We start from the raw sequence: 25,731 nt of genomic DNA, 5'->3' as shown, positions 1-25,731 counted from the left end.
TTACTCTGAAATGTTTAAGAAAAGAAAATACAGATTTTTTTAAGAAAAAATTACCATAAACTCACTACCAGCAACACCACTATTAATATTTTAGTAAATATCCCTTAGGCTTTCTCTCGCACTCTTGACATATATACAAAAATCCACTTGTATCAGGAATGTTTTCTCGTGCCATTTAAATATTATTTGAAAACACAATGTCTACATAGTAACTGATTGCATGTTAATTCTACAGTATACTTTTAGCCATTCCTAATTGTGTCTAGATTGTTTTCCTTTATCATCATCATCATCATCTTCTTTGTCATCTGTGCAAACATACCTGATTATTTCCGTGGGTATAAGGTTTGACTGCCTTACTCAGAAGGAGCACCATGAGAAGTAATACCTATGGCAGGTCGCCCTCACTGCCCACAAAAGCTGTCCCCTTTGCACTCCGGTAGCTGGGAGGGAGGGGGAGAGAGAGGGGTAAGGAGGGGAAGCGAGGAGACTTCAATCTGCTTCCTTGAACCAGCAGCTCTAGGATACTGGCACCAAGTGGGGTTTCTGTTTGCTAGGAGTTAACAGCCATCCCAGGCCACAGTAAGCCTGTCTGTTTTCAGGACTAGCCCTGGCATGTTTTGAAATGGGTACAATTTGTCCTGGGTACCTGCCTCACCCCCCGGCCCAAATGTAAGTCCCTTGATCTAACAGCAGCATTGACTCAGCCACCACACCCCTCGCCTCCGGGTCACAGCAGCTGCTCCACCCTCCGTTCCCTGGAATACATCTGCCCTTTCTCGCCTTCTATCAGCCGGCTCTAGGTTTTGCCTCATGGCTAGGTGCACCTCTGTGAGCAGTGTTCAAGGGAGCAGACTGAATCCTAAGTAGCCTGTCCTGAGTCCAGCCCAGGCAGGGTGTGGGGGCAGGAACAGCAGCCCCAGGGAGCGGGAGGCAGTCACCAGGGAGAGGGCGATGGTCCTGAGGCAGGTGGCCGCCTCAGTGCCCAGCTGCTTGGGTGGCTGCCTGCTCTGCCCCTGGTAGGGTTGGTACTTCAGAATGTTGCGCAAATTGAAAAGCAAAGCATTGAAAAGCAGGGCCTTCTGAAAAGAGGGATCCATTTTTCTCATGAGAATTTTTGCCTGCATGGAGTGTGTTACCCAGACTACTGGGCAGAGTTTGAACTGTTTGCTCTTCTCTGGCCCTTAAATCTGCACAATGGATGGGCGTGTGGGGAGAGAGAGACCAGTGGTGTGGCCTGCCCATGCTGACCGCCCTCTCTCTTGGCCCCGCAGTCCGATGGCTCCATCCTGGCACTCGCCCTGCTGATCCTGTTCCTGCTCCTGGCCCTGGCCCTCCTCTGGTGGTTCTGGCCGCTCTGCTGCACCGTGGTAAGTGTGTCAGGCTCCTTCCGCCTCACCTCAGGCCTCCGCCACTCAAAGCAAAGGGTGACGACACAAGGTTAACAGGACCATGAGTAGGAAAGGGCGACAAAAAAACTGCAAAGATCGAGGACAAATCTTGCATTGTTTATATAATTTATATAAAGTTAGCATAGACTAATATGATCAATGGGACCTTGAGTCACCAGGAGCCAGTATGGGTTAGAGGATGAGGCTGCCAGTGGGCACACCCTTCAGGTAGGCAGCTGAGGTGGCCACATCAGCTCCAGTGCTTTGGGAAGGAACCACAGAGTACTGCAAATGACAGGTGTCGTTTGACATGTAATAAGTACACATGCATGGTACTCACACTCACATCCACCCACTTATTGAGTTGTGCCAGCTGATATTCTTCGAAGCCCACCCTGGTCTTCGCAACTAGTCTGTCCATCTGAGATAATGCCTTGGGCCTCTTTATTTGTAATAATAAAGAGTAGCACCTGCCTTTATTTCATTACTTTTAGCTTACATTTAGAGATTACACCTACTGTGTGCCTGGCATTGGTCTAATCACTTTTGCCACAAGATCAATAAGAACCTGTCACCTCCCCATCATTGTCATCTAGAGCCACCACATAGCTCCAGCCAATGGCTCCCCAAATGGCTTAGGGCCTCGAATAACCTGCCATCACCTGCCATGCCCAAATGATACATGCGTGTTTATCAACTTCTATTCCCTGACCCCTAGGCTAGGAACAGCCCAAACAAAGTATTATCCAAGTGAAGGAAAAACATTAGCTCTCACATGTCTGGTTCCAGCATGTGCCTGCCTAGATGCAAAATCAGAGCATGCGCTGTGAAGGCCAGGTGAGTTTGCCGTGAGCACTGCTCTGCTGCCAGGGCAGCTTCCCTTCCCTGTATCTTAGTTCTCCCTGGAGAATCTAGCAGGGGAAAATAGAAGGGGAGCCTCTCCAGGCAAGAACTTGTCTTCACCTCACCTCTGAAATCCCAGTGCTGAGCACACAGTGCAAGAGGACTCACATCATCTGTGTGTAGGGCTGAGCTGAACAAAGATCAAAGACTCATAATGTCATACTTGAAAAGAAGGGGAGATGGTTCGAATGTTATCTCAGAGAGGTGGGAAACAGAAGAAATAAGAGACTTGGCCAGGATGTGGACCCATATGGCAGGGACTTCTAGAAAGAGGTTCTTGCACCACCAGAAGCCCCAAGGTGTTCAGGGAAAGAGATGACCTACAGCAAACAAGAACGTGTGTGGGAGGGACCCAGGACAGGTGCAAGTCTCAGACTGGACTCATTCACCAAGATTTTAACCAGATTCTTCCATGGCAGCCCTCAGACCTGAATGTTGCTTTAAATACTTAAAGCTGCACAACCATTTTTATTTTGAGAGTAAAAAAAAAAAAAACCATGAGTCATATATAATGCTTTCTATGGTGACTCAAAAACAAGCATATTTTCAAGTCTGGAATTCTGAAAAATTAAGGACAAAAACCCATGCAGCGGGTTCCTAAAGAAGGGGCTGGCAAAGGGTGGTGGAGGAGGAGGTACAGCAGACAGTGGACACCAGGCCTTCTATTGTAATAGGCACCACCCTCAGTCATCTGCTCCCTTTGGTTATTAAATACAGTTACCTCCAGTTTGGGAGAGCTAGGAGCAATAGAACAGCCAGGCAGTGCTCCATCACTTAGTAGCTGTGTGATCCTGGGCAAGTTACTTAACCTCTCTGTGCCCCAGTTTCCTCATTTATATGATGAGAACAATAACAACACTGACCCCATGAGTACATGGTAAAAGATTAAAGGTGTTTATATATATACTGCTTAGAATATAACAAGTGCTATACATTATTATTTTTATTATTATTTAAAATATGCATTACAATAGGAATATATTACTGTACTATATGGCATTCAATTTATATTGGTGGGAAATGTCTCTTTTAGTGAGATATAATTGATGTATAACGTGTATAAGTTTAAGGTACGTAATGATTTGGTACATATATGTATTACAAAATGTTACCATAAAAAAATTAATAAGTTTAGTGAACACCCATGACCTCACATAGTGAAGCAGATTTTTTGTGATGAGACCTTTTAAGATTTACTCTCTTAGCAAGTTTCAAATATACAATACAGTATTAACTATAGTCACCATGCTGTACATTACATCCCCAGGACTATTTATCTTATTACTAGAAGTTTGTATCTTTTGACCCCCTTTACCCAATTCCCCCACCTCCTTCCCCCCACCCCACCTCTGACAACCACAGATATGATTTCTGTTTCTATGAATTTGGTTTTTTTAGACTCCACGTATAAGTGAGATCATACAGTATTTGTCTTTCTCTGATTTATATCACCTTAGCATAATGCTCTCAAGGTCCATTCCATCTTGTCACAAATGACAGGATTTCCTTTTTATGGCTGAGTAGTATTCCACTGCATTTACATATGCCACATTTTCTTTATATATTCACCCATCAATGGACACATAGGTTGTTCCCATGTCTCGGCTATTGTAAATAATGTTGCAGTGAACATGGGGCACAGATACCTCCAGGATAGTGATTTCCTTTCCTTTAGATACATACCCAGAAATGGGATTGCTGGTGTGGGATTGTATGGTATTTCCATTTTTAGTTTTTTGAAGAACCTCCATGCTGTTTCCCATAGTGACTATACCAACTTATATTTCTACCAAGAGTACATTAAGGGTTCCCTTGCCTCCACATCCCCTCCAGCATTTATCTCTTATCTTTTTGATGATAGCCCTTCTAACAGGCATGAGGTAATACCTCGTTGTGGTTTTAATATGCAGGGAAATGTCTCTTAATACCTTTCATTATTGGAAGCAGTGTCACCCAAGGCCAGACTGTTTTGCAATATTCAAAATATTTCTTAATGAATTTATTTGGTGAAGTCCATGTTGCTTTGGAAGGCAGCCAAAAATATCTTAATGTGGTCAGATTTTGTTAAATCCTAGGGGATTTTTTTTTTAAGAGAATAGCTTGGAGTTTGATTTTCCTGTTTATGATGTCTATAAGAACTGTCCTCACCCCTATTTCTGAAAACTGAATGGGATTCCGAGAACTGGTGTGCCCCGAGTACCTACTTTTAGATCACTGGTTTCTTTGATGAGTGATGATGTCTGAGGGGGACAGAATAAAGTCATGTGTTTTCTAAAGGGTGTATACAGGAAGGAGGACAAACATCGTGTCCCCACCAGGATCCTGGTTAAGATGATGCAAGAAGTTTCTCTCCCCTAAGTGACAGCACCCCTCACCACAGTTTGGGACTAGCAGAGGGCATCCTTGCAAATAAAGGACCTAAAACCTTCCTCTGTGCCTCCCCCTGCGCTGCCCCAAGATGCCCCTGTGACCTGGTATCAAAGCTGCATCTCAATGATGGAAAATAGCCAGAGAGCAGAAAGGGCCTGCAAAATGGGGAGTACATGAGGTTTGTCTCTGCTGTGTCCCTTCCTCCCCTTTCTGCAAAGTTCTCTCCAGAAGTGATACACAACATATTTAAGAACCTGCAGGGCCCTCCCAGTTGAGCCAAACATTAGCCCTTTAGTGCCTAGATATGGGACAAGGGCGGAGGGAAGTCTACAACATCCTGGAAGTTGACAGGGGTAGAAGAGCAGGTACTCAGGTCACTATTTACTTATCATAAGGGGCATTTCAAAATGTAATGACCACCGTGACCAGATCAGGCATTGTGGTGACTGTCAGGCCTGCCCTCTGCCTCCTCATCCTCTTGCTTTCTGCCAGCCCTGTCTGGAAGAAAAAATCTGAAGGGTCAGAGTGGCTGGTGCCACCCATTGCATTTTGCCTTTCCTGAAGGACCCTACTTCCTTCTAGTCTCGTCTCTTTCAGCTAGATGGAACCTGGGTTAACCTGTTCTCCACAGAGTATACTCTATTAGTAATGACTGATGGAAAGAGAGAGAATTGGCCAGATCCTGGATCAAAACCTTTCAGTGTTTCCAAACTTGGCCCTTGGTATCCCCAGGTAAACCTTTGGCTTCTAAGATTCCTATATTTATTCATTGGCACAAAAGCACCCACAGTGGAAGAGAGAGAGGCACTGGACTCTGCACCCTGGGTTTATTTGCATTTTCAAGAAGGGAATTCAAGGGGTCGATATTTTATCAGAAAAAAGCAGTCCTGACTCAGTTCCATAAGAGGCACTGCCAGAACCCTTTAAGTCATGCCGTGGCCACTCTATCTGCTTATAAGTTTATTCCAGTATTATTGCAGTCTCTAAGTGCAACTTGGAAAAGAGGAAGACTAGGAAATCTGAAGAAGAGGATTATGAAAGAGTTGAAATGAGTTGAGTAAAAATATGTATGGCTTGAATGTGCAGAGATAAAGTTAACAATCAATGATATTAGAGCACTAAACTGTTCTAGAAACTGTAGGCAGCCCTGAGAGTCTACCATCATCCCAGCCAAGTGGCAGCACCCTGATGTGATCCTGCAGCCCACCTAGGCTGGCAGCATTATGTACAAAGGCCATCACATCCTACAGAACAGCAGGTAGCAAGACACAGATTCTGATGAGCCACGGGGACCGGCTCCTCCAAATCAAAACTCTGGGGATAGAATAAATGCCTGCCTGGTCTCTCAGCCCACATGCCCCACCCATCCCTACGCCTAGACCAAGAAATTTTATGTATTCTCTTCTTCTGGTCCCAAAATGCTGATCACTTCCAAAGAGAATTACCCAAACATACTGAGGGGGACGCTGCACCTTTATGAGTCCTCAGCACTGCTTAGCAAACAGACCTCCTCCTAATGGAGCCCCAGATTCTTTCCACAGTGTCCCGCAGTGTCACCATTCTCCCAGAGATCCCTGACCTGGGCCCCTATACTGTCCGTGGACAACCTGCTCTTCTGTCTCAGTGAAGAAGGGGAAGCCGCCTGTGAGAGGCCTCCCCTTCAAGTAGCACATTTGCGTGTCCTCTTCCAACAGCCCTTCTCCTCGGATGCAGCCTGTGCCTGCCGCTGCGCTTTCCAAGCGCTCTTCATTTTGTCCCCTCTCACTTCATCCCTGCCTGCAGCACCCTCATCCTCTCCCCTCCACTGTCTTTCCCCCTCTGCCTAAGAGGGTGTGACCACCTCCTTCAACCTGTAAAAATGTTTCAGGCCTGTTTCTCTTTCAGGCTCCTGCCTTCTCTCTCCCTTCCTTTCACGTACAAACCCTTTGCAGAGCAGGCTGTCCGCAGTTCCTGCCATCCGCTCTTCAGCCCACTGCACCCTGGCCTCCATCACCCTCATGTCTCCCCTCCACCTCTTGTAGCCCTGAATTCCACAGCCGAGGACCTGCTCGTTTCTCATTCCACTTGAGCTCTTCCAGCAGCCGGCACTATTGACCTCTCTATACTTTAAACTTGCTCCTCCCCAGGCTTCTGCAGACCTTCATATCTCTTCAGGTTGTCCTTGTCCCCGCTGTGGGCTCTTCTTCCTCTGCTCAACTCTTGTTCTCCACGATTGTCTTTGGCTTTCTCTACATGTCGTCCCCAGGCAGTATCAGCAACTGCCATGACTTCAGCTACCCCAGATGGGCTGATGGCTGCTTACTGTGTCCACGCATTGCTGCGTGTAACTCCAGAGGACAGAGGCCATAGTCCAGGGACCCATGGACATCTCAGATGTAGACATCTCACCCTCAGCAAGGCTCAGACTAAACCCATCACGTTATCCCAACACTGCTCATCAGTGGATGTGTCACCATCCCCCGTGCCACCCAAACTGAAGACTGCAGAGTGAGAGCTGGGGCCGCCCCTGACCCTTGTTGTCGTACCTCACTTCCGAGTTGTCTGTGGTGCATCTTCTCTCACACTCCATTGTATCTGGCACATCCGTCCACACCCTCTACCCCAGTACAAGCCCAATGTCTGCATTCATAACTGCTTAATGAATAGTTGTGGCATGAATGAATGAAGGCCATTGCCTTGGTCTACGGCTCTGTGTCTCCCACCCAAACTATTGCAATACCTTAACTGCTCTTTCAGTCTTTCTCGCTTTCACTAGAGAGAATTTTATATTCAAAAAAAAGTAATTAGGTCATAGTCCTACTCACTTCCCTGCCCAAAATTATCTTGGCTGTTCAATGTCCCTAAAATAGACTTCAGATTCATTGTCATGGCATACGTAGACCTGTCCCAACCTGGCCAGCCTGCTTCCCCAGCCTCACCCAATAGCTGCTCCTCCGTATGCATAGACTCCCTTGGCACCTGCTTCCTTCGCAGCACCAGCCATGATGTAGTGTGTCATTGTTTGCTCGTCCATCTTCCCCTGCAGACATAAGCTGTCGGAAGCCAGGGCTGTAGTTGCCCAGAGCATGACATAGAGCCTGGCCCAAAGCTATTAATAAATCTCAAAGCTTGTGAAGTAGTTAAATGGAGGGAGGGCCAAGTGTAGGCACGCTGTTCTCTGGGGCTCTGTGGACATACCATGTACTTATTTCCCATGATCTCTTTGTTCATATTGTTTCCTCCTGCTGAAATATGTTCATCTTCTTTCTTTATCTGCTCTGTCAGCAGTGCCACTTTCTTCAAAGTCTGCTTACTGACTATCCCATCTCAGCAGTGTCCCTGCACCCCACCTCATACACAAGTCCCCCCGGGGAGAATCAGGTGCAAGCTCACTTGGTTTCCATAGCACTTTTTTCACACATCTATTAGAAAATATTCTCATTCTATCACAAGTATTTATACTTAAATGTATTTCTTTCACCATACCTCTGCCAGAAGAAAGAGAACTAATCAAAGAAATTAATCCCAAATAGGGTACAGCACCTAGTAAGTAATTTGTATGATTTCCCAAATAAACCAAAAAGCTAAATCATCTTGGGGGAAGGGGAATGGCTACAGAAGGAACCCACAAACCAATGGAACTACACTGCATGGTAGTTTCCTGGGTGTTTGTATTATTGTTTCACAGTTACATGTATGTTACATGCAATGTTTGTATGTACCACATTGCATAATCTGTTTCTTAAATAAAATCCTAGAACTGCATCCATTTTATTGAGATATCAGGAACTCAGTAAAAAGATCTTGCTATGTTTTACCAGATGAAAAAACTCTGGAGATTTGTTGCATAACAATGTGAATATACTTAACCCTACTGAACTCTACACTTAAAAATGGCTAAGATGGTAAGTTTTATGTATTATGCTTTTTACCATAATTAGAAAGAAAAAAAAGAAGAGATCCTACTGTAAAGTTGCAATGCATCTGAAATCCAGCTAATTAAACCACACTATTTAGGTGAAGTCAAATTATTATATATCTGTCCAAATAATGGCAAATATTTTTATTCCATTTGTTGGGAGAAGATCGTGTACATGAATTCAGCATTTCTCCCAATATAAACAAATTCTGTTCTCTTGTTCTTAATGGCCTTGTAGGTATCTTACGAACAGTTTTCAGGCATTAGATAAAAGATCGTGTTTAATTCCTTCATTGACTTTCAAGGATAGTTCAGCAAATATGCCCCTTGGACATCTCCAATGACAAATTGCAAGGACGAGAATTAATCAAGAACTTGATATGCCTTAAATTGAAATAAAAATAAAGTCTTCAAATAATGCTTCCCACACCTTTCAGCATAACATTTAATTTATAGAGCCAGACAACCAAGCTTAACATCACCAAAGGGATTTACTGATAGTTTGTGTAATAGAAACCTGACTAGTACATGCAGCTCCTCAGCCAGGCATCTTGGCTTAGACTCATGGTGCTTTCTGGATCCCTCCCCAGCCCCCACCCATTCCCATCTGGACATTCCTCACACTGCAGCTTAGGAGAGCATCTCCCACCAGCACACAGAGCTCTGCTACGGTCCGCCCTCCCCTCCAGAGCTTTGCCCTGCATGCCCCACACTCTCTTCTCATCCCACCTTGCCCGTGTTGCTTCTCTCATTCTCCCGGGCTGGCCTTGTGACTTGCCTTATAACCCACCCACCCCTCTCCTCATGCCTGCTGAGGGGAATGGAAAGAGGGGAGCTGTCATTAGACACAACTGAGGTCCAATAGAGATCTTCCATCGACTAAAGGATTGGTCAAATCCTTTCATATTAATTTTCCCCATGACAAACAAGAAAACGAGAATCATATTGTCTCTCAGGTTGCTTCCTTATATTCTTAGCTCCCCAAAGTGATTCTATTCCTGCCCTTCGAGATTCCTTAGCCTGTGGTTCTCACACCTGGTACCACATAGAACCAAGCTGAGGATCACATGATGCAAGTTATCAGGGGCAGTATTTTTATACTGTAAGTTTGAAAGACACCATTAAGCAAAGTAGCATAACTGTCTTCACTGCAGGGACTTCCCAGAGTCTTTCACAAGATAATTTGCATTGTGAGTCACTCTTTTGACCCTAGAAGCTTTCCTTGGCCTGTCCCTACCCCCACCCTCCCAAACACCTATTGGCACACTGACATGAGGACATGAGTATTCTGTCAAATACTGTCTGGGAAGCACAGACCTAGGGAATGCTGGGGCAGCCAAAGGAGCAGATTCCTGGCTTCTGAGGTGCAGCCTGTGTCCTGGCCTGCTGGGAAGCTACATCAAAGCGGACAAGCTTGAGCATACTGTGACCATCATTAGTCCTTCCCTGCTCCCTGTGTGCCCTGCTTAGATCCTGTAGACACTGCTAGTGGCTGGATTCACCTTGCCCATCATCGAGGCAGACCGGATGCTCCCTCTCCAAGCCTCAGAGAATCTGAATTCCTGGATATTTTTTCAACTGTCTCACTTAATAGTTTTGCAGTGACACTGAAATTTCATCTCATGGAGAAAATGCACAGGGATCCTTTTAAATGACCATGTAAGTCACTTAGGCCTTATCAACAAATGCGGAAATTCCTGCCGCTACTTGCACTTTGGTAGCTAATGAATTTGGCCTTTTAAATATGCCCGCTCTTAAGGGAGATGAGATGAGAAACCAAAAAGTATTTGAAATTTGAGCTCCAAATAAAAAGAAAATGTGTGCTTATTTCTTTGAAAATTTCTTACACTACATTCTAGATCAACACCCTTGGCACCAGCCTTTGCTAAATAACCCTTTACAGTGTAATGTTAGTGGATTCAGTCACTACTTGCCAGTATTAATCCACTCCAATCAACTGTGAGGTTTCTATTACATTTATGTCTATGTAGTAGGAAGAGTCATTTATCGTCCATCAGCTAGTATGTCATAGTTCCTGAACATTTTCCACATCAAGTTACCTATTTTCCCTTGGCTTCTTGATTTTAATTAGAAGAATATTTATTATAAGGTGTGGGAATCAGAATGGAAGTCTAGATTGTAGAAGTATGAGAGAAAGCATCCCCTTCTATCTGTGATGGTAAAGCCCTTGTTTGGTGACTTTTCAGATCTTGATTGGTATTTCTTCTATATACAACACTGTTCTGGTGGCTTTTCATACAGAACCTGTGAGGCCAGAAGAGGAGTGTTGATCCAGAATGTAGTATAAGGCACTGAGATCAACCTGAATGTCCCAGAATACGCAGTGGTATAAATCAAAGTCTCCAACACACTTTAGCCATCTATATACAACATTTATTTGAGCTAACTCCTCTGTGCATGCAAAGGTATTTTTGAAAAATCAATTACTCTTGACTAGTGATACAGTAGACTACATAGCAAAACAAAACAAAAAAACTCTTGAAAAAATATATAATAAAAGTTGTTTTAAATGCATAGGCAGGCTCACAGGAAAACGGTACATTTTCAGGGCCAAAGTAAAGGATCTAGAAATCAGATGGTTCACTGACCCTAAAGCAGTGGTAGTCCTAGGAGAGATTTTCTGACCTCTATAACCTAGACATTTGCTTTAAAGGCCTTACATAGGCCCATAAAAGTTTGGGACCTGGAATTGTGTCATCTGCCAATTGAAACTTGAGTAAGAAGATCAGCCATGAGTTCAGGGTGTCTGTGTGTGTGTCCCTAAGAGTTCAGAACCATAACCTCTCAATTTTAGAATTTAAATATACACTACTTGGAGTTCTATACATTGCAAGCTGAGAAAAAGTGGTCACAGTTTGGAGGTACTTCAGAATCTGCAGAAGGAAACTTGAATCATCTCTGGCGGGTTGGTCCCTCCATGAAGTCCTCATAGGATTCCCGTAAGGAAATGCAGACTATGAGCTCACAATCCAAAATTACCAGAACCCAAGGAACAATAGGTATTACTCAGACTCCTGGGACTTTACCTACACATGGAAAGCACAAAAAACTAGAATTCAAATGATGAAGTCAGGGCCTGTGAGCAATCTTTTCCTTTGCTCTCTCCACAATTAAAACAGGTGTCAAAGAGCAAGTACATCAAACGATCTCTACCATCATTTCTCCTATAACAGGAAGTGTGTTCCAAAAAAATATCACTACATTATGGAATTTTGGCCCCATGAAAATAGCAGGACTAATGGAGGTAATAGGTTCAAAGCAGAACATTCAAAACTGTGCATGCAGTCTAATAAAATAAGACACTTTAAAATGAACAAACTCTAAAAATTCCACCATTTTTAGCATCTTAAGTTCTTAGTTAAAATCGTGCTACAGTAAGTACACCACTGTACCTTGGTTTTTGAAAATGAACACATGAAGTTTCCTGGTGGATACAAGGATGATGTAGCACCGTGGCTTTGAGTTACAGTGACAGGATGGAAGGGAGGACATTCTTAGGATGAAGTGTCATGACACCAGAGGTGGATGACTGTGACTCATTGTCTTGTCATTCCTCCTGCCCTGGCTTAAAATAGAAATTCAGCTTTTGTTGTTGTGCCAGGTTCCTCTCTTCATAACAAAAAAAGCTATTTGTGTGGTTCCAAATAAGACCAAATGCCATGAAAGGGCTCTTCTTCTTGGTGCCTTTTCTTCAGTCCGTGGCACGTGCTCTGGATCCCTGTAAAGCATGGGTGGCTCCTGTGAGTCCTTTCTCCTCTGGGTTTTCAGATGAGGCTCAGGGTGGTCCCCTGCACTCCTATTGCCCTCACGGTGTCCCGCCGTCTCTCCTTAGAAGCTTCTCCTCCACAAGCTTAAGGCTTTTCTCCTTCATTCAACCCAGAAATTCTTATGACCAGGACACACACTCAGGCTAAGGATGCCACATTAAACGCTTCTATGAAGAAAAGTACCCAGACTCAGGAGCGCCCTATGTGCTTACATTGCACACGCGTGACTGACAGTGAGAAGGCGGAGGAGGTGTGCGTGGCTTTGGTGTATTTCTCCCAGGTCACTACCAGCAGCTGGGCAGCCTCTTCACACTCACCTGATGAGACTCAGTGGCACTAAATATAATTACCTCACATTTTAAAGTGGCTGATATTACGTGTATTACCAGCACTAATATATACATATTATCTTCTCCTTTACCTCATTGAAAAGTCATATGTTAAAGTAACATGATTTCACAGTTAAGTGATTTCATTGCCCGATTTACCTACCACGGGTGAGCAAAGACACATATCACAAATACACTTGTAACAAAAGAGACAGTACATGTCATTTTCAAATTTTCAGGAGCTTTCTTAGAAATTTAGTTTGGGACACAAAGCCGGAAGACGAATTGTTGAAACACAGGGCAGGTGAATTTACTTGGAGACTGGGGTTAGCAGATAGAATGGGGTGTAGATGGTGTCCAGTTAAGTCCCATAACTAGTTTAAGTCCAGCCGGGAACTGTCATGAGATCGCCATGATGTATCTAGTGCCAAGACCTGCTCTTAGAAGTTGAGACTCTTAACCTACTAATTAGTATAGCTGGCTGAGAGACCAGACTCGAATCTTGTATCACTGAAGTGCTTATCTGAGAGGCAAGGAAGTTTAGAGCAATCAGAAATAGTTTCTTTGCCTTCTCCTTTACAAGAATACACACACTCATTCGTCCAGAAATAGTGACTGAGTAATAAACACTGAGCTGTGTGACCAAGTATGCCATGTCTTCTAGAGCCTTAGAGTCCAGTGCAGAAGGAAGAGAAGCAAACACAGGTCAGTGAGTTAACTGCCGGCGGTGCAGACAGTGGAAGAGAGGGTCTGTGCCCCTAACTCCCAGGGAACCATCTGGCTGAGACTGTTCAGAACTGGATCTAGGAATCCATGCCATGCCAGCTCTGCACACAGATGAGCTCAAAAGCTCACCAGAGGAAGCAAGAGAGTGCCTGCAAGCAGGGCTGAGAGTTTCCTCCAGAAGCAGTCTTATGTTTTCACCCACACGGCGATGGATGAGCAATGGAGAGCCCAAAATTCCAGACAAAGAGCAGCAACACCATAATTTTTAGACTGAAACACTTTCAAGACTGGAGTTTCTAATCAGCCATAAGGAACTCTCAACAGAGCACTCATAGAAATGTCTGACTTGAAGCAAAACATGCCCCCACATCTCTAATTGAGGTAGGGCATTGTTAGAAACAAGCTAATTCGTAGTCCTCGACATGTGGTCCATGGACCTGCAGTAGCCTAAGTGTCATTTTGGAATTTGTTAGAAATGCAAAGATCCTGTTCCAGATCTCCTAATGAGAAACTGCAGGATTCAGCCCAGAAATCTGTGTTTTAAGAAGCCCTCCAGGTCACTCTGATATTCGACAAAGTTTAAAACTACTGAGCTAATTCAAATCAGAGGACAAGTAGCTAATTTTAATAGAGTAGTTATCTTAAGTGGTTTTCTTAGGTTTTTGTCTGGATAACAGAATTGGCTGCATGCCAAGGAAGAGTGTCCTTTGCAACCAAAGAACCACACCTTTGGTGCAGAGGGAGTTGCAGGAGGTACTTCTCATCCAGCTCATGCAAAAAGGATACTGAGTCACTAGATACAATTTAAGAAGGGGGCCCAAAAAGAAGTCCCCTGTTTTGTCCCACTTCTCATGCTGTAAGATGAGAATCTGTCTAAAATGAGCTCACACAGCTTAGCCTACAGCCACTGGCTGTCCCAGCGTGATGTGACAGGAAAGATAAGGTGGAGAAAGTGGAGAAATGGAGGTGTGGTGATGGAGACATAGCAGGGGGCTATGGGGGAAGAGTCAGGCCTAGCAAACTGCTGCTCTGCGTGCAGCATGTTGACCTGACTTACGACTTTAAGGAATGTCTGGAGAGGAAGAAGAGGTGCCCATATTAAAAACCAGACAGACTGTATTCTGCATGCTATTGCACAGGACTATAGTAGTAACATTAGCAAGGGCAAACAAAGGGAAAAGGTCAAAACAGACAAAGCAGGAGCAAAACTTGAATACTAGAGGAAAAATGAGCAAAATAAACCCACCAGTTCCTTTATTTCACCTTAATACTTTATAACATAAGCTTTAAGAGTTTTACAGAGACCTAAATGATTGAACTTGACTCATAAAACCAGAATAAAGTTCCCGGGTTTCAAAAGTGACCTGGGGCATGGGTTATCTCTTCTGTATTCATACCATGCTAACTTTATTTTTGCATCTTCCATCATTACCATTTCTAGTAGCCAAACTAAGGGGTATACAAGAAAACTTGAATTTGTTTTGATTCAATGAGAAGTTGCCAGTAAGATTTCAATTTAATAAGATTCTGCCTGGTCTTTTCTGGCTTTCTTTCCTTTATCCACATGACAGACTTTGTCAGGTCTGGCCCTATGTCATGTCTACCTAAGTGAACATGGATAAAATCAGAATTAAAGTCACTGATAAGAGGAGAGAGGAGGCCAGTCTCCCAATTCACAGCAGAAACAATTTCAAGAAATTATCAGCAAAGAAACGCTAGGAGAATTCAGAAGTTCCCTATTCCATCTCACTTTCCTTATCCCCTTTACCTCTCCAGTCCAGCCAGAAATGTGAAACGGGCTCTAGGGCAGCATCCCAAGGAGGCCAGTGGTCACTTCCTGCCCTTTCAAAAATAGCCCAACTAAAGATGGTGCTAAGAGCAGAAGGGGTACTGGTCTCTGGAGAACTATGAAAAATGTCCCAGTTTAACCCCCAGTACTTGCATTCAGTTCTACCACATTATGCTTATCATTATGTTTATTGGGGTGTTTTCCTCCTAAGCATGTTATTAAGGGACTCTTCAACCATATCCTTCTTCGATGAGCCCACTCACAACGAAGGGGAAGTTCCCAGAACCTTCTAAGAAGGGAAGTCAGTGAAATCAAGCCTAAGCTTGACAGTCCTGAGCTTGATTCTAGCTTGCACTCTAATTGGAAATAATTTTCAGCCATACTAGTTGGAGGCAAAGAATTATGCAATTAACCTTTTAATTACAATTCAAAGTGCTACAAAAGACACTGCGTATGTGAGGTCCTGTAAAGGGGGTCTTGGTTGTTCTATGAGGTCAGGGGTGAAGTGTATACACACCCAGGGGAGATGTATCTGCAGGTAAGCTGTCCACTGAGGAGGTGTTAGCTGGGTGTGTTAACAAGTGTCCACAGGCACGAGGACAAAGCAGGGAGGGGATGGCAACCATCTAGGTGGAAGATGCTATAAGTGAGAAGCGGTCAGCCTGGTGCGCGGACGGAACAGGAAGGTGACCGAGAGGCAGGAGCACAGAAAGTGAGGGGGAGAGTGAAGAGCGGATGGGGGCAGTCTGCCTTTTACCCTGCGAGCCATGGGCCACTCTGCAGCAGGGCCGCAGGGGCACTGCAGGCTCAAGAGCCATGCAGCCTGCTGTCCAGCCACTCTTCCAGGCAACAGGGCCGCTGGCCCTCCAGAGGGGTGAGGTGGAGAGGCCTGGCGTGTCCCTGGGCTCAGAGCCCTCCTTTGGGTGGCCCGTGTGCTGGTCTTGGCACAAGGATTTGGCTCTCTCCCCGACAGCCCATCCAGCTCTGGGGCTGGGGTGACTCATGACCCCAGCTGAGCCTGCTGGATGCACCTGGAAATGCTCTCCTGCCATCCTCTGGGCCAGCTGCTCCCTACCCCCAGGGGAAGGCTGGTGGGGGTGGAGTTTCCTCCAAAGGAAGACTTCCTCATTCCTGCTGAATAGTGCCAGACACCCAACCAATGAGGCTGGAGTGTAGAGGGGCCTAAATCTTGTTTACCTGAGCATGGTGGCATTCTTCCAGAAGCTCAGGTGCCCAGTTTACAGTGTGTCAGTGTGAAATTGGGATTACAGTCAGTCTGCCTTGGATTAAATACTTAATAAATCATGATTTTGGCTTTGTCTTTTGGGCTCCCCTTGGTTCATTGCTGGATTCAGAGATCAACAGATACTCACTAAGGTCCATTGAACCTAAGCCCACCAGTGGGTTAGTCTGTGTGGTGGGTGGGCCGCTTGATGCTGCACTTCCTGGCTGATGAAGTCTGTGGGGAAACACGCTGCTGCTTACCCCCTGAAGCCCCTCCCTGACCACTCTGATTACCAGCCTCCTGTCTCACTCATCTTATGAAGCTCCGGCCTCGAGCCTGTTCCGTCTGGAAACCACACAAAGTCATTTCGTATACACAGGGGCTTGAGTGAGACCTTCGTTAGAGGTATAATAAAGGCAAGAGACAGAGAAAGGAGAAGAGAGAAAAAAGGGAAAAGAGAATAATAATAGTACGCACCTTCTACTGAACACCCATTCTCTACCAGATGGTTTACAAGCATTATTGCTCACCATGACTCAATTCCTACAAAGTTGCATTATTCCCATTTAACAGATGAGGACAGTGGAGCTCAGGGAAGGTCAGGGACTTGTCAAATCCTCACAGTCAGGAAAAGGTTGACCGGGGTTCACATTTAACAAGCACGCTGTGCCATGTAGAGAGGGAGGAAGCTGGTAGCCCTGTGCGGACAGAAACCCAGCTGCCCTTCACTGACCTCTGTAACCTAGAGGACTTCTCATGCGTACTGCCCCCAGCTGGCTTGTCAACAGCTGCCTGTGTTCCCAAACATCCTGCTCTCCCTCTCACTCCCCTCCCTAACCTTGCCCTAAGAGAAGAGATGCATTCCAGATTGCAGTCGCCAGCTCCTTGCCCCTGCCTCCAGTTTGCAGGAATTTCCTGTTTTAAAAGCATCCCTGCCTCTGGGATGATGGGAAGTCAGCATTGGGCAGTAATGGCCCTCCCCAGAGATTTCCTTAACAAAATCAGAGCCAGTGTTGAGTGGGTGAGCAAAGCATGGCTTTAGCAGGCCTCCCACAGTGGCCAGGAAGTGGAGGCAGATGAAATGATGGTTTGAAAACCCTGGAGGCCTTCGCTTCTGCCTCTTAATTAATTGAATACAGTCCTTTCAGATGACTGGAGTCTGTCCCTTCGCTGGTGTTAGTAAGCCACGAGTCAGTAGCCTGTCTCAATACACAGAGAAGACAGTACAGACAGTGGTAGCATGGATGACAGCAGTGGGGATCAGAGCCCAGATGAGGTCCCAGAATAGTCATCAAATCAAAGGACGCGTGTGCCTAGTCGGGAGCGGTGGGGAAGAGCCTGACGCCTAGCAGGTAGCCTGGCCTGCCGCTGGGAGAGCTCTCCAGCTAGAAGACTGAGGAGCTTGGCCTGTGGGCAGTGCCTGGACATCTATCCACAAAGCGGTCCAGGCCGGCCCTGACGTGAAGACATCAAGAGATATGTAATGAGCTTTGTATTTACCAGAATCCTCCGACAAAAAGGATGTAGGGCATCCAAAATTTCAATAATAAGATTAGAATGATGGGAAGGAGTCCCCAAGGGACATGGGGGAATCACAGTAGATAATGGCCAAACTGCCTCGTAAAAGACTCTAAATCCAGTTAACTACAAGGCCTTTGCTTTAATGAATGGGGTGTGCACACTGGGGACAAGAATGAAGAGAGGCTGCTGTGCCCAGCAGCCCCCTTCCCTGCCCTTCTCCCATGTGTCACTCATCTTCTCATTGTCAGAAGGACTCCGAATCGCTTTGCCCGCCCAGGGTGTCCACACAACCATCTTCAGCTCTGAAGATAAGGCAACTGTGGGGTGTAGTCTTCACAGTTTTGTTGTGTAAATCTTTGCACCCCTTAAAACGTCAGGGCCTCAGAGAACCCTGGTTTCCCTTCTTTTGCTGCTCTGTCAGGAATTGGTCCATCTGACAATCACACTCTCCCCCTGTGGGGGCCATGTGAGGCCAGTGCCTCATGACAGGACTGCCCACAGCCGGAGTGTGGCCCATGCCTGCCTCATCTCTGCAGCACCATCTTAACCTCTGTCACGTACAATTCTTTGTTAAATGTGTAGACTCTTGGGTGAGTGGATGATTTGATGTATAAATGAGTGAACAGATTTGCAAGGTAGCTACCTGGGATAAGAGATGAACTGTCAACAGTGGAACACTTTTTTCTCCATATAAAACACATAATGGAGAAAGGAACCCTCAGCCTGGATCATGCTCTAACTAATGAGCTGTTGTGCCCAAAAAGACGCATCCTGGCGTTGATTGAGCCTGCCTTGCATGGGCCCACCACTGTGGTAATCAGGGCCATGCTACCAAGGCACCTCTCGAGAGCAGGCCTCTTGGAAAGCAGGGAGCTGGAGATTTCCACTGACTTGGTCTCTTTTGTTTTTCTTCTCAGATTATCAAGGAGGTCCCTCCACCCCCTGCTGAGGAGAGTGAGGTAAGTGACCACAGCAGGTTGCAGCAGGTGGACAGGGTGGCACAGTGGAGCAGGTGGCTGGTTGGGCTGACCCGAGACTCAGGACCCTGCAAAGCAGAGCTAAGTCAGGCCCAGGCTCCCACTGCATACAACTTAGCAAGGAGAGAGTTTGGGCACTTTCTGAACCAAAGATGAAGAGGAACTGAACTAACTTAGCAACCAATGGCAGAATAGTTTGGAGGGTTTTCTCCCTGCAAAGATAAAATTTGAGCTGTAAAACTGAATATTCTGATCAATACAATCTTTTCCTGTAAAACAGACACTTCAGGTTTCTCTTTCCTCTGCAGACTTATGTTTTCTTTATATGTGTAGATCAGGGCAAATTTTCCATATCCTCCATCAAACAGTGGTTTGGGAGCAGCTGGATGCTAGAGTGTTCCATTTTTCTTTAACTTAAAACAATGTTACCTAAAGATTTGCCAGGCAGTAAAGAAAATAGACTGGAGGGAAATATGCTAATACCCTGGCCTTGCTCTCAGATCCCCATCATTTGAAAGAAAAAAAAAACACCTTAGACTCCACCATAAATTGGCAGTAAGCAGTTTTGGTGCAAGGGTGGCCTGGGGTACAATATTGTGGAGGCATTAAAGGCTAATGGCAAGAGGGAACATCCCTGGGCAGAAAACCTGGCCAGTGGCTTTCCTGATCCTCTGATCACTCCTGAGATAACCAGCCTCCCTGGATGCCACGCTCACCAGTTTAGAAGCCAAGGTACGGGTCTGAAATTTGAGTGGGGCCAAAAGATATACTGATGAGGTTTCAAGTTCACTGTCCTCATCCCTAAGGTCTCTTGTGTGCAAGCTGTGTGCCACCCCTTCACCATTCCTCTTCCCAACGCCTTTGTCAAGTCTCCTAATACAGAAAGAATAATGATTAAATTTAAAATTCCATGTGGCTTTTATATCCTGAACCATATGCATGTAAGCCAAGAGATTTAATGGCTGCAATCAATTAAAGCACATACTGTTGGAATGCTAACTTTCTGCCCAGAAATCAAGGGAGGAAATTACATTGCTGTGCAAAGAGGTTGGAGAAAAGAAATCCTCTTTACATCCACAAAAGCCCTTTCTTTATCCTTCAGAAGAAAGCACCGTGCCTAGTTCAGGATTCCAGTTTGGCTGTGTGGCTGTTGTGTGCAGCTGTCTCTATACTCCCAAAGGAAAATAGGGTGAGAAGCTCTGCCCTGATGAGGGTACTCTCTGCCCTGAGATGAAGAGTGTTCCCTTCCCTCCTTATGCTCAGTTAGAGGAGTTGCTGCCCTTTATTCTGGTGCTGCCTCTGCATTTGCCTTTGGAAAGTGATGTGGCAGCCACCATGGCCAGAATACACCAGGAGACTTAAGTAAGCCTGTAGGGTGTGGTTGACCCCAGACCCCAGCATCTAGCATAGGGCTCCACAGAGAGAACAAGCTCAATAAGTATTTGCAGAATGAAGTACAATACCCAACAATACAATTTTGGAGGACAAATACAAGAGCCCAGACCAGAAAAACACCTAGTTGAGTTTTTCCAGTTTGATCTAATATTTTTGTAGAAATATTTCTTCTGCCTGAAGAAGGCAGCCCTGGTTTCTGAAAAGGAATGACACCCTTGGGATACTTGAGATCTAAAGGGTGTGTTAGACCTGCAGTTGTTTCTGGGCTGGCCTTAGCATGGGTGCTGGCCCTGGGAGTTCCTTGTCCCCAAGAGTTAAGCAGCCCTACCTCCTTCTCAATGTATTTGGCAGAAAGAAAGAAATCCCACAGAAACAGGTAACATAACTTAGTCCATATAAAGTATTTTACACAATGCCCTGATAATCATAGTCTGAATCTAGACTTCTAGAACATTCTTCACTCTAGCTCCTTGTATTCTAATCCAACCAGTGCTCCAGGCACAGCTCACATAAGACACAATGTAATTCCTTCCATCATGACTAATTTCTCATTTCTCCCTTCTTTGCATTCCAGGGGTATCTTATTGACTCTTTCTTCTGCATCAAAGTTTAAGGCCATTAGCTACTTGAAGGGCAGGATCTATATCCAGTTAATCTTTGACTTGATACAGTCAAGGAGCTTAATACAGTGTCTAACACTCAACTAATAGCTATATAAAGTCAAACACCCTCTGACATATGTATGAACAAGTTAAATATTAATTATCCAAATTTTTATCAGTCCTATAAGCATCATATCCTGTTAGGTTTCTCTATTATTTAAGTAACTAAACTTAGAGAATGAATACAACTTCATAATGAGCTCTCAGTGATCCTCTTTAATATGGAATATCAAATATACACTATGAAAAGCCATGACTTTTTGATATTCCATGCAACCAACAGTGATACTTCTGTATAAAGAAAAGACAAAGAAAAATTGCTTGAAAATTTGAGACCTCAACAAAAGCAAGGAAGCTCAATTTTAACAGCTAAGCAAGGTATTTCTTGGGTTGAGTCTTCTATAACTGACAGCTGAGTGAGTATTCCTCACTAAGTCTCTAGTATTCCAAACAATGGGCAGTTTGTGGAAGGGTCCAATTATGAAATACTTCATCTGACTCTGTAGTTCTGTGGATTACCTCTGTTTGAGAGGGAGAAGGATGCTTACTGGAGGCATTGACAACCAGGGGCATACAATTCATAATAAGCACCTGGCTTGTAATGATGAACTTATTTCCAGGTTTGTTACACTCACTGATCCTAACAATTTCTCTGTAGCAAGCATTTCCAGATGGGAAACTGAGCTATGGAAAAATCATACAACTTGTTTAGGACCAAACAAATCATACTTCCTAATAGCAGCAGGCCTGGTACCCCTCAGAGCTATATCTACACAGGCAGCCAGACCAGCCTCCCACTCTGGACGGGTGAGGGGCCGAGCTGCTTCCAGGCACCTTCTTTCCAGTGGACATTCTCATACACACTCACACATGGGCCCTCACACACACACATATCTACTGCAAACAGAAGTCCTAGAACAGCTAGAATTCTGTATCCTGTATTTCAGAAGTTAAAAAAAAGAACATTGCTTCTAAAAAAGCAAACACCCCATTCTTTAGTGTTAAATATAGGACAATCATTGTGCTGTCCTTACTCACTGTGGGGATGCAAACAGTTTGATGGTGTCATGACAGGTTAAATGTAACTCAGAACAGGACAATCTTAAGTCAGCTGGACTTTTTTGTATTTATAAAGAAAAGCTTTGCTGAATTTTTCTCACTTGCCAGTTCATTCCTAGGAATTGATCTCCAAGGCTGACAGTGAGCATGACCTCTCTGGCTCATCCCCAAAGAGTTCAGATGAGACAGAACAGCCAGTCTCCTTTAGGCCCTGCCCTCCAGAGCCTTCCGAGCCTGGCCGTTTCTGTGGCCTTGGACCTTTCCTTCATGTCACACACTCACAAAGCTTATGCCTCTATAAATACTAATGATCTTGTTGACAGCTGCATTCTCTTTATTTTTCTCAAAATATAACACTGACAAACAGTGGGGCTGAACTACAGATGCTTGAGTGAGTGAATGAAGGAATAGACAAATAGAAGGCCCTTTTAGGGGCTGTTCAGGGCTGAGCATAATGAGTTGAGATGTTCACAGTTCAGTGAAATTTTAAGTGAATTAAAGACTGGCTTAAAACTATTTCCTTGGGCTCAATTCTGTTTCAGTTATGTTCTCCTTTCCATAGATAGTTATCACTGGTGCCCGCAGTAAGGTGGGGGTTGAGAGCTTGTTGGGCCAAACTGGCCATGTGGCTCCTCCAGCAAATGGATATCAGAGAAGCAGCATGGTAAAGGACCTATAGGTTGAGTCTGAGGGCTGTTCACTCTAAATCCACAGACTTGTCCAATGCACAGTCTGTGTGTGGATAGAGGGGGGAGGCAGCCCTACGATGGGAGATCTCACCTCTTCTTCTCGCTGGTGTGCTTAGTAACTATCTAATAGTTAAATTCTGTTGAGTGAGTGAAGGTCAGTATAGGAGATGTGGGGAAGGTAAGAAAGGAGCATTGAATTCTATGGGGAATCAGGGAGCTCTTCACAGAAGAGGTTACACCCCAGTGATATCTTTAAAAATGAGTGGAAGAAGAGGGGGGAAGGCGTTCTAAGCACAGGAAGCCATGAATGTCGAAGCATGGAGTCATACAAAAGCGCAGCATGATTGGAAAGGAGGAAAAGTTCAGTGTCTGAGGCAGCAGTCCAGGTACAGACCAAATGAACGTGTGCACCAGGCTTCCTATCTACCGTGGTTTCTCCCTGGAGCGGGTCTGTGAGGACAAGCAGGTCAAAACGGGCCATTATGCTGCCACATGTTACCCAAACGTCAGCCCACTGGACGGGGTGGGGGCACCACATCCTTTAAGATTTAAATACAGCTTCTCTCCATCATCTCTGTGGTTTCTCCAGCCACCACTGACTCCTACCTCTTGCTTTTTCTGTAATATCTCATCTTCACTTGCTGGGCACCATCTAGCAAACCTGACTCCTTCAGCCCCCCAAAGACACAGCAGCACAAGGCCCTCAGTGTAGGGACTTTAAAAGGTTTGACAGTACAGGATGGGTTATAACACAAGTCAGCCAGCAAGCAACTTCTGACATACTAAACAGCCTCCTCTTTACCATCCCTGTCACTTCCACGACCAGGAGGTTCGTGCGGCCCCCTCAAGTGGCCCTGGGCAGTGTGCTGATAGCTCATACCACTCTTTCTGCCCATCGTCCGCTGACTGCCTACAAATGCCTGATTCCTACTACTTTGCTCATGCAAAGCAATCTGGCTCACCCAGTCCGTCCTCCAGGACTCACGGAGGATTTCTATACTGGTGGGTTTTCCACACCCTCCTGCCGCCTTGAAGGACAATGCCAGCGGAACGTACCAAGAGACTTTATGCTCAATTAGATGTAAGGTTTCACCTTAGGTGCCGCCCACACTCTTAGTGGAATTGCTGGTGACTGTGATTTTACCCCATTAGTCTGGGGCCAAATGAAAAGACATCAAAGATTCCCTTCTCTTCTGAAGATTGCAAAACTCTCCCGTAATGTGTAAACAGAGCCATGGTAACTGCAGGGAAATTCTGACCGTCCCGTTGGTCAAACCCTGGGCTTTTGCGTTGTCTTTCGCTGCTGCTGTGTGAGGCTGGCAGGCGAGCTCTGGTCAGGGGATTAAACAGCAGGCTTGCCGAGCAGATTTCAGGCTCGGCATTTCCTGTTGTGGGAGCGCTGGCCCCGCACATGCGCAGGAGGCCGCCCGGCCCCCTCACCGGGCTCCGTCTCGAAAGAGAGCCTGCTGCAAATCCTGCGCGGCACGGACGAGGCGAGGTGAGCAGCAGCTCCGTGCGCAGGACGAATTTATTGAGCGCCTACTGTGTACCACACCTAGAGCGCAAGGGTCAAAAGAATCCACGCTGCCTTCAAGGGCTCACAGCGTCCTGATGCAGGACAGATCAATTTTAAAAGGAGAGACTAACCCAAGTGTCCACTGCCAGAATGTTACAGTCCTCTGGTCTGCCATGGTCACTGTCCTTTAAGCTGTATTAAAATTTTTTAACTTTTTTAAAAAGCAGCTCGCCCATCCCCCGCACAGCAGATCATTCAGGGGGTCCTCGTGGGGTAACGTGTACTGTTCTGCTTTGTTACTGTGGCTCTGATCTCTTCCCCGCGGACTCGCTGCTCTCGCTTTGCCCCTTGCCTCCCGCCTGAGATGTCCCTTTGCACACGGTGGTGGCGCTGCATAGGACTCCACTCTGAGCCCTTGGCTTGCCTAAAACTACCGACACAAGGCTGGCGAGGCAGGCTTGTTCGGAGCAATTTCATCCTCTGGCTCAGTCCTCTGCTTTACAGGCTCCTTTCTCAGCTTCTTTTCTCTACCCACGAGGGAAATCATGCCACCACCCTATAACCCATCCATGACTGTAGACGCTGATTTGTTTCTCCCGGCAACAGGAATACTTACCATGCCAGGATGAGGAGCAGGTTTGCTACTTATCCTTCCCTTTCCATCTGTAAAGTTACACACGCCTCTTGTTTACTCCCTTCTTCTAAAATAAAAAGAGTAAGTGCTAGCTTCTTGTCCCTAAGTTGCAGGTGCTGAGGTAACTGTTTTATTTGAACGATTTCATTTAATTTATTTGTAAACTCAAAAAATAATTCTTGGGCACCTACCACATACTAGGTGTGGTTCTAAAAGCTGAGAATACAATGGTAAACACAACAAAGAAACAGAAGCGTCCATGGAATTTACATTCCAGCTTGGAGAGACCAACAATAAATAAATATCAAGTCATCATGAGATCCTTAACTAAAAATAGAAACAGACTGATGGGTTGAAGAGAGCAGGGCTCCTCTAGAAAGATATCCAGGGAAGGCTTCTCCAGGGAGTGGTAAGAAAGATCCAGCCATGAGAAGACCAAGGAAAAAGCACTCCTGGATAAGGGAACAGCTTGTGCACAGGCTTCGGACAGGAATGTGCTCAGAGCATTTGAGAGAGCATCTCCGTTGAGAGAGGACCAGCGGGCTGAAGAGGCAAGCACATGCCCACGCTCCCAGGGCAGGGTTGTGGTTTGGGCTTTATTCTGCTGCTTTGTAGACAAGAAGGCTGCAGGGAGGTCAGTTAGGGGGAGAAGACTTACAGGGCTGGGGACCAGCGTGGTGGAGTGGTGATGGAGGTGGAGGTAAAGTCACACTTTCAAAAGTAGGGTCAACAGATCTGTGGCATCTTACTACACTGATGGACAGTGATAAGGAAGATGAGCTAGTGGGTTTCCGTGCCTTGCCCAGGGCCCCATGAGTGGTAGCCCTGGATGTAACCCAGGCAGTCTGCCCCTGTCCAC

General features: G+C 45.6%; 1 protein-coding gene and 1 long non-coding RNA gene across 2 annotated transcripts in view; one reads left to right on the top strand and one right to left on the bottom strand.

Annotated features, from left to right (window-relative positions):
- LOC118923946 (uncharacterized) overlaps positions 1 to 594 on the bottom strand; it is a 78,515-nt gene extending 77,921 nt beyond the window's left edge. The window contains exon 1 of the long non-coding RNA XR_008995818.1: positions 323 to 594. This is a non-coding gene — a long non-coding RNA (uncharacterized LOC118923946). The remainder of the gene's footprint in view (positions 1 to 322) is intronic.
- ANTXR1 (ANTXR cell adhesion molecule 1) overlaps positions 1 to 25,731 on the top strand; it is a 221,256-nt gene that overhangs the window by 137,312 nt on the left and 58,213 nt on the right. Inside the window, exons 13-14 of the mRNA XM_036908236.2 lie at positions 1,275 to 1,370; positions 18,858 to 18,899. Coding sequence (XP_036764131.1) covers positions 1,275 to 1,370; positions 18,858 to 18,899 — 138 coding nt within the window. The remainder of the gene's footprint in view (positions 1 to 1,274; positions 1,371 to 18,857; positions 18,900 to 25,731) is intronic.

The sequence above is a fragment of the Manis pentadactyla genome, chromosome 2 (assembly GCF_030020395.1).
Source record: "Manis pentadactyla isolate mManPen7 chromosome 2, mManPen7.hap1, whole genome shotgun sequence".
NCBI classification, from domain to species: Eukaryota; Metazoa; Chordata; class Mammalia; order Pholidota; family Manidae; genus Manis; species Manis pentadactyla.
The sequence above is the reverse complement of the archived record's forward strand: the minus strand, read 5'-3'. Positions and strand labels throughout refer to the sequence as shown.